Below are 9,364 nucleotides of genomic sequence, written 5' to 3' on the forward strand. Positions count from 1 at the left end.
TTAATTGAAGAGCGGTTGTACATGGGGTAAGGGGAAGAACAAGGTACTTTCCCAAAGATTACACTTTGGAGATGTTCCTTCACAAGGATTTATAGCACATGGCAGGGGAAAAACTTACCCAGACAAACGGCATGTTCTTTGCTCCTGTTTTCCTTTATTAGGATACAAGCATTTTCTGAATTGCCTAAATGTTCATCTCTTCTTCCCTGTTGGAAAAAATAAAAATGCTCGTGAATTCCAGTGAGCTTTTTAGCAGTCTCACTAAATAAATTACACTAACATTCAAGTTTATTTCACAGTTCAGGGCTGAAAAATGTACAAGTAAGATCTCTTATTTGAGATATAATAGATGAGAACTAGCAAATGCAATGCATGTGGATTGGTATATTGAGCATGGATGTGTACTTAACTTTCCTCACCATGTCACAAATGTTGTTCCCTTTCAATGCACGTAGGAGTTCATGGTGAGTGAAAATCCATCCCCAAAATAAGATTTTAAGTCTTGTATATGATTTACTTAACTTGTATTAATTCTACATTCAGACAGACAATCTACATTTTGGGGATGTATTATTAAATCAGGTTACTTGAGGGAAACTGAAAATACTTTCTTAGTGAATAGTCAACACATTTATTAAAAAATGCAATTTTTTTGTTGGCATATTAGATTTAAATAGCTGAGACAATTTGTTCCTACCTCATATTTCTCTCATGACAGAATCTATCCACCCAAAGCTGGAGACAACTGATTTTTAATTAAATTTAGTCCCACAGAGGCAGCTTCACTATACAAGTGGATGAACTGCATCGTAAACCCAACAAAGCTTCCAAAGATTCAAAACACAAGTTGCTAGAGGAGTCAAAAAAACTAAGATCTCCCCTTCGTCAGGAGATAAGGTGATCTCTGGGTTCACTTATTTTAATTTTGTTTAATTTTTACTGATCTCTTTTGAGAGGAGCAGGGACTGGTAGACATCTCCAGGACTGGCAGAGAGGACTTTCTTGAGCAGTGAGTGAGTAGAAGGAAGATAAGAAGACAACTGGTCTCCAGAAAGATTTGAGATATCTGGTAGTGAATTTGCCAGGCAAATTAATATGGCCAAGCATATGGCTAACCATTAAATTCAAGTACATAGAGTCTTTGGCCAGGAGAGAATCCTGAGCAGACCAAGCTAGTTGTTCAGGTGAACAAGGATTTGGCACAACAGTGCTGTGGAAGGCCCAGGCAGGAGGAATTATCGTCATTGGTGGGCTCATCCCTGGAGTTCTGGAGTCACAGTTGCTGCTGGACTCTCCTGTAAAGTGGGAGGCCAACAGATTTTACTTACCCACCCATCAGGGAAGTGCAGTACTGACAGACAGGGTCCAGCTGTCCTTACCATAGCCCCAAATCATCCACAAAAGGGCTAGTCTCAAAGAAATAAAGACAGAGTACTAGTGCACTTCACCCACTTGTATAGGGGAAGCCTGTAGTCCAGAACTTTCCATCACAGCTGTATCTATGGGACCCAGTTGACATGCCTAATTGCAGTCATCTCCCACTCTGGGCTGATGGGTTCTTGTGTATGAGAATTTACCCAGCCTTAAAGAATTGGGGCATGATTCTACAAACACTTTTATGCACTAGCTTCATAAGCAAGGGTTTGCAGATCTTGATTTGTGGACCCATAATATCTCTCTCATATCTGATCTTCTGCACAAGCTCTTTCCACCTTCAAGATACTAGTAGCGCCCATAAACATCAGGAAATGTTTCATTTATAACCCGTGAAAATATCCAATTTCGTATATCCTTTTACTGTGGATGATTTCATATAATCATGAACTACATGAATGCATGGATGAGGGTACTCACAATAAACTGAACCAGCAGCTTGCCTAAACACAGCACTTTCACTTGTATCTCTTTGTACATAAAAAGCTGGGAGTAACTTTTATATATATATTTAGCTTTCCAAGAATACTAAAGCAGATGCAATGGTTAAGGATCTCTATGTTGAGAACGCACAATTGCTGAAAGCTCTGGAGATGACAGAACAGCGACAGAAAACTGCTGAGAAGAAAAACTACTTCTTAGAAGAAAAGATTGCCAACCTCAGTAAAATAGTTAAGAACCTGGCATCACCATGTTTGAATTCTACATCTCAACTAAGGTCATAGCAAAGCCATACATATATTCAAAAGTTCTCTTGCACTTTACTGAAATGTTAAGATTTCAACTTCTCACTGTGCTGCCTTTTTGTATTATAGATGTTAGTTAACAGAGGTCTCAAAGTAGATAGTTTAAAGTTAAAACCTAAACGGGTAGCTGCCAACAAACTTCTGGTTGCGTTCCTAAACCACCTTCCTACCCAGTTTTGTCAAAAACAACCCTATTCAGGATTGTAGAAAAGATTTGGATCTGTGATTCTATATAACTTATTGTAACTGCTTTATTTTTAAATATAAACTCTGAATTTATTGTAGTGAATTAATTTGGTAACCCATGTCTATATTGAAACCTAGGTCTAAGGTGAACCTTTGCAACTTAGGTCTCGGTTAAACTTTTAAAACATTCTAAGCCTATGTATAATATTTTAAAGTCCTAAACGCAACATATACCTGGGTTATCTCTAGATATCATTGTCAGAATAATCCATATTAGGAAACAGACTTCATCTGTTTCCTATATACTGCAAATAGATTCTGGAGTTTCCCTAAAGCAGTATGCTTCAACTGATGCAGTAGACGTCTAGCCCAGTTGATCAATGGCTGTTTCTTTCCAGGGTTCAACTTCCCTAGTGGTGGTTAAAACTTGGTAAATAGAATGCTGCCATCTAACTAAACATAGCAGTATCTAATCCTGAAAAATGTCCCATGTGGTGAGTGTGACAAAGACTTACACAGCTGCAATTAAACACTCCTTTACAAATATATTAGGGGCCTTAAATTAAAACAGAGGAACAATCTCCAAACAGAAGGTGATGTGGCTTCTACTTGAATATTTTTTAATTAGGCAAAGCACTGAAATGTATTTATGGAATAATCCTGTATTGGCAGGAGAATGGAGAAGACGACCTACGTAAACTTTAGCCTGTAATATCTATGGCAATAATCCTGCAATGGGGTCTACTAACATGGACCTCTGATGACCATACATACTTCTATTTGGTGTCAGTGGGACACCCTACCAACAGGTCTCTGCTAGTGGATCCTGCTACAGGATCTGAGTTTGTGATTGTAAGGAGTCAGCAACTTGGAATGATAGCATCAACTAGGTTCCTGCACAATTATAAATATGGAACTTAATGTCTGTGTATGAAGATGACCACTTATTCAAGCTTTAAGAAACCTTGTTTATGAAAAGAATGATAAACCAAACTGTATTATCTAATACGACCAGATAAAAATAGACTTAAGACAATAAGATTTTTAAAATGTTAATGTGAATTTAATACTGGTGAGAGGGGCCAGGATAAGACTGGAAAATGTGTTGTGATTGGCGCAATCTGTATAAGGGCTGAAGGATCAATTGATCAAGGTGAGAGGGGCCAGTTTGGCAGCAGTAGTGGGATTTGAAGGAAGGGTTAAAAATGTTCAAACTATGTATTCGAACCCTTGTCTCTGAGACTGCTAACAAGGTGCCAGTTACGGTAGTATTTGTGACATGCAACTGTCTACTAGGAACTGAAATGAGGCTGCCAATTCACTTGCCACAAGCCACTAGCCAGCCTGCAGAGAATGACTTTCAGTTTTATACTGATTTAGCCAAGTGAAGCACTGATTTAGGAAGCCAGTGAAGCACTGTCAAGACTGTTATACCTAAAAGTTTACCTATTAATTGGAGGGTGGAGGAATTGGATAATAGATACATGGTGTGACCCTTTCCTTGTACTGCTAGTCTGCTCAATTCCTTTATGCAGGCAATATTGTAAATGTTACAAGAAACTAGAGAGATCTGTTTTCTTCCTGTGTACAGGAATGGTGCATAAGAACACGGCAGAGAAAATTATCACCATGAACGCATGTCTGATGATAGAAAATTCTGCACTGTTTTCCTGTTGAAAGGGTGCAATGAATATACAGGGTTTTATTTAAAAACAAAAATCAGCTTGCAGTGTTTACGTTTTAACTTAAAACTTTACTAAGATTTGTTCAATATACCTTTAAAAGATAGACAAATGACAATGAGGTCACAAACATGTCTAGGAGCTACACAAAGCAAGAAAACCTTAGAAATTATTTCATGACTGTATTGTGCTGTCTCTTTCCACTCTCAATCTTCTACCTTGGTAAATGACAAGCTCTAAGTCTTGCATACACCATTTTTTCATTGATTGCAGAAGCAGTCTTTTATTATCGCAAATTACACTGAGTTAAATTAGAGTTCCCTTTTTAAATTCCAGAGTATGTATATTTTGCTTATGCTAATATTGACGAGTTAGCTTGGTAAGTCACACACATAATAAAGTTTTGATGCATGGACAATTGGACTAAAATGTGTGTTGACAATAAGGAAATTGAGCACACATCTCTAAGGCTATGTCTAGCTTAGGAAAATAGGCAGTATTTTTAAAATGGCAGAGTAGACAGAATTCAGCTGGTTGTGGTCATCCTAGAAAAAGGTGTTAGCTAGCACTTTTTAATGCAATATATTTTTCTAGACTACGCATGACCTAGGGCATGTCTACGCTTACCGGTAAATCGGCACTGCTGCAATTGATGCAGCAAGTGTAATTTACTGGGTCTGGTGAAGACACGCTAAATTGATGGGAGAGCACTCTCTCATCAATTTGTGTACTCCACCTCCCCAAGAAACGTAAGGGAAGTCAATGGGAGATGCTCTCCCGTTGACACAGTGCAGTATAGCCACCACGGTAAATGGATCTAACTGTCGACTTCAGTTACGTTATTCACGTAACTGAAGTTGTGTGAATTAGATCAATTTACCGTGGAAGTGTAGACCAGCCACTAATGTTAACATGTGTGGCAAATTGTCAGACATCATGGGGATATTGAAGTAGAGATTGTCCTTAAATTGCTGCATAATTTAAATAAAATCTCACATGGATGTTTTTTAAAAGAACAGACTCCAAATTTTGACTTTCTGGCACTTATTTTCTGTTGGATTAAAAAAAAGCACTAATCAGAATCGAATTCAAAAAGGTGAAGCTAGGATAGGTAACCTTTGTTGCAGGGATAGTGCACAGAGATTGATTTCTCCCCCTTCTCTCTCAATCTATCCTTCCTTTTCATATATTTAGCTTCAAATACTAATCCCACCACTGAGGACAGTTGGGAGGTGGGGGGCCATGAGGGAGTTCAACCTCCCTTGTTCAGGCAAAATTCAAGGTGACTTCACTGGGATATTTGTGTGAATAAAGAGTTCTCAAAAGTTCCCTTTGACATTGCACCTTCCAGAGTTATTCAATGCTGCTTAGAGCATCTGCCAGAAGGGGTTGCTTGAGAAGCAGTTTAGGGCACTTCCTCCCCAGCTGGTATGCAGTGGTGAAACTGAGGACCCAAACTCTGATGCCCTGTCAGTAAAATGTTTGCCTGACCACTGGGCTGGCACAGTTACTTGCATACACTTTTTAAACATGCATTTGAGCCAATGGATATATACTTACGAAAGGTATTAAGTATTTATAGTCTCTGATGCCTGAATATAATGTTGGAAGCCTGGGTATATCATATAGGCATTTTTAAAATGCCAAAATTTTTTATAGCAAACTCATGTATGCTCAACAAAACTTGAAGTACTAGGCCTCAATCAAAACAATGGGTCTTGCCAGTTCAAAGATAATATAACAGTGTTTGAAAACATATTACCATTGTTTCCTACACCATGTTGTGTGAATCACTGTGAAGGTAAGCGTTTTGGAATTGGTTTTTTTGGTGGTGAATATATATATAAATTCATTCCGAACTTGAGGGGTTTTATATCTGCACAGTTAAGGAGCTGTGTGTCAATTTGCATTGGCAAATTTGCATTTGCATTTACATTGCAAAAAGTATATATTAGCACTTTTTCCTCAGCCAGCTGAGGCTGAATTTAAATTCAAAGAAAGGAAATTCTTTGATTTTGTAAGAGCAAAAGGATTTTATAACCCAACTGACATTCACTATTTATGGATGTTGCATAAAATGGTTTAAAGGAACAGTGTACTTTAGCAAAAAACAGCAAAATCCTTTGGTAAAACTAAAGGAAATGACATCGTTGTTACAACTGCGTTCTGTTGCTTTGTGATGTTCAGCCCTCTCACCCATTAATAGCTTCTGTTCCCACTAAATGTCAAATGCTGTAATTAATGATAATTAACTTCTGTAGAGATGAAGACTAGAGGGTGTATTTTTTATCAAGTTTGCATTGTATTATATCAGTATAATGTACTGTATTACAACAGTTAGCTTTATACCATCATGTAAAACAGAAAGATGAACTGACATTGTTTATACTGAAATTAAAAATATAAATTACAATACTCACTACTTGCTTTTTTAGTTTTTTCCTTGTATGAAAATATTTTCATACATTTTGCTGTGCAGACCAATAACTCTATTCATTTGTAATTCATATGCCGGTACTAATCAAAGCAAAATTTTTAACTGGATAAAATAGTAATAAAAATGGACAGGTTTGCAGTTAATGATGAAAACAATATGAATTTTCCATTATGAAAAAAATCATAAAGCAGTTTAGGGAGGAAAAAGCCAATAATGAACCTACCTCTGAATATATTTTTACTCTAGCCTGTTCTCATCATCCATTGTTTTCCACCTTAATCATTGTTACCAGTCTAAATATTTTTATTAAAAAGCTAATCTTTAATACACAATTATTTGATGGTGAAAATTATAAAATTTTCAGAATTTAGGATTAAATTTACCTGATGTTTTGTTTGTGTATGACTTCAAATAGGCTTTTCTATTGCTAATCTGTTAATGAGCTTCCTCTAATTTGCACTGCTGAAGGGTTGGTTTCTTTGAGTGCTTGCTCACGTCGATTCCATTCTAGGTGTGTGCAGTCGGAGATTTTTGCCTTAGCGGTACCTGTAGGGTTGGCTGTAGCTCCCTCTTAAGTGCCGCGCTCATACGCTGCTATATTAGGCACTGCTGACCCTACCCCCTCTGTTTCTTCTTACCACCCATGACGGTTGGTTGGAGTGTCTTGTCTGTGATCATAAGAGCGTGAGCAGTTCTTACAGTCCATTGTTCTGTCTCCTTTATGTTAGTTGATAGGTACTTAGTTAAATAACTACTCCAACTTAAAGGTCTAGGAGTTAGTCCTGGCTGGGACTTCGCCTCGAAGCCAGGTATGCCCCGTTCCCCAGGCTTTAAGCCATGTTCATGGTGCACCCAGCTGATGCCCATTAGTGACCCCACGAGAGCTGTTTAAAGTTTGGGGGTGTCCCAGAGAAAGGATAAGTGCAGGATCTGCAAAAACTTTCGCCCTCGAACTCGTGCATTCCCTAGACATCAGGAGGGCTCAAGCCTTCTACATTGAAAGGATCAAGCCATTCCGCAAGTCGACGCAATTGTTCGTCACGGTGGCCGACAGGATGAAAGGTGATTCAGTATTCTGCCTGCATTCACTGCCGCTATGATCAGGTGAAGGTGTCACCTGCACCGATTGTCACTGCCCACTCAACTAGGGCGCAACTCTCTTCGGCAGTTTTCCTAGCCCAAGTGCCTAGCCAGGACATCTGTAGGGCGGCCCCCTTGTCGTCCGTTCACGCGTTCACATCCCATTATGCACTTACCCAGCAGGCCCAGGACAATGCTGGCTTTGATAAAGCAGTACGGCAAGCCGCTGAACTGTGCACTCCGAGCCCACCTCCGAGGATACTGCTTGTTGATCCCATTCTAGGTGACTCACATGAGCAAGCAATCAAAAAAGAAAAAACGGTTACCTACTTTTTCGCAAAAAAAAGTCCATTGCTTATGTCCATTCCACTAACCGTCCTCCTGCCCCTCTGTCAGAGTTCCCAGCAAGAAGAAACTGAGAGGGCATAGGGTTGGCAGCGCCTAATATACCACCACATGAGTGAGGCACTTAAGAAGACCCTACAGCTACCGCTAAGGCAAAAATTTCCTACGACTGTGCATGTGGGTGCGCACTCACCTAGAATGGAATGGACATGAGCAATCATCTCGAAGAACAACAGTTATATTGTTTTTGATGCTGGTGTGCTGTGCCCATTGCTTATCCTACTGACCAAACATTGTCTCATTGTTCCTTGTGCTTCCCTGTCTGTATCCATTTGTTGTCCCTTGTTTAACACTTAGATGGTAATCTCCTTGGGGTAGGGATTGTTTTTTGTTGTGTGAGTGTCCCCCCACCTCACACAATGGGGTCCTGGTTGCTGCAGTAATACAACTATGGAGCTTGCACACCTCAACTAGCTTTGCAGCGTGCACTTCCATTAGCCTAGTGCTTTTTGCTGTCATGGGTGAGTGTTTGTGTGTGATACCTCTAGGTGAAAAGAAAAGGAGGACTTGTGGCGTACAAATTTGAGCATAAGCTTTTGTGAGCGACAGCTCCCTTCATTGGATGCATTCGATGAATGCATCCTCCTTTTCTTTTTGCGACTACAGACTAACGCGGCTGCTACTCTGAAACCTCTAGGTGACTGATCCATCAGGAATGTGACGGGGGGCAGGAGAATGGGAACAGGTCGGTGGGGGTAAGAGCTCGCCTCATGAGGGAGTTTGTGGTAACCCACTTATTTAATATAATGTCTTGAGTAGTAGGTGACTAGCCCTACCACTGGACTAAAAACATGGAGGCCCTAGGCCTTACCCCCAGGCCCAGCTCTCGGACCATGTGCTTGAGGGGGCGTGTGATCTGACATAAAATGCGTATCCTGTGTATTCCCTTTCTGCCTCTTTCCTCCCAGCCCTTGTCCGGGCCCGTTCCAGGCCCCTTATGTCTCCCAGCCCTTGTCCGGGCCCGTTCCAGGCCCCTTATGTCTCCCAGCCCTTGTCCGGGCCCGTTCCAGGCCCCTTATGTCTCCCAGCCCTTGTCCGGGCCTGTTCTTGGCCCTCTGTGTCTCCCGGCCTCCGTCCCCTCTGCCATGTCTTGGCCCATTCCTGCCCCTTCCTCTCTGCCCCTCTACCAGCCTCAGGACGGGCCCTGCCCCCCGCCGCCAGAGGCGCCTGTCCCCCAGCCCTGGCTGGGGCGAAGGGCCCCCTGGGCCCCAGACCCCTCTTGCCCCCTGCAGGGCGGGCCTGGCTGCTGGCCCCGCCCCCCGAGTGTGGCCCCGCCCCTCCGGCCCCCGAACGCGCCGCGCCGTTGGCCGGGGCGGGCCTCCCGGCCGCAGGGGGCGCTGCCCGGCGGCGGCCGCTGCTGGCGTCCCAGAGGCCTGTGCGCGGAGGGGGCGGCC

At 41.6% G+C, this 9,364-nt stretch overlaps 1 protein-coding gene across 11 annotated transcripts in view; it reads left to right on the plus strand.

The window, feature by feature from the left end:
- The window catches only part of NIN (ninein), a 108,463-nt gene extending 104,375 nt beyond the window's left edge, over positions 1-4,088 (plus strand). For all 11 annotated transcript variants that reach the window (XM_038406049.2, XM_038406037.2, XM_038406035.2 and 8 more), the window contains one exon: positions 1,950-4,088. In XM_038406049.2, the coding sequence (XP_038261977.1) occupies positions 1,950-2,159 (210 nt within the window). In that variant the 3' untranslated portion in view covers positions 2,160-4,088. The remainder of the gene's footprint in view (positions 1-1,949) is intronic.
- The last annotated feature ends 5,276 nt before the right edge of the window (positions 4,089-9,364 follow it).

Source organism: Dermochelys coriacea, chromosome 6 (genome assembly GCF_009764565.3).
Source record: "Dermochelys coriacea isolate rDerCor1 chromosome 6, rDerCor1.pri.v4, whole genome shotgun sequence".
NCBI classification, from domain to species: domain Eukaryota; kingdom Metazoa; phylum Chordata; order Testudines; family Dermochelyidae; genus Dermochelys; species Dermochelys coriacea.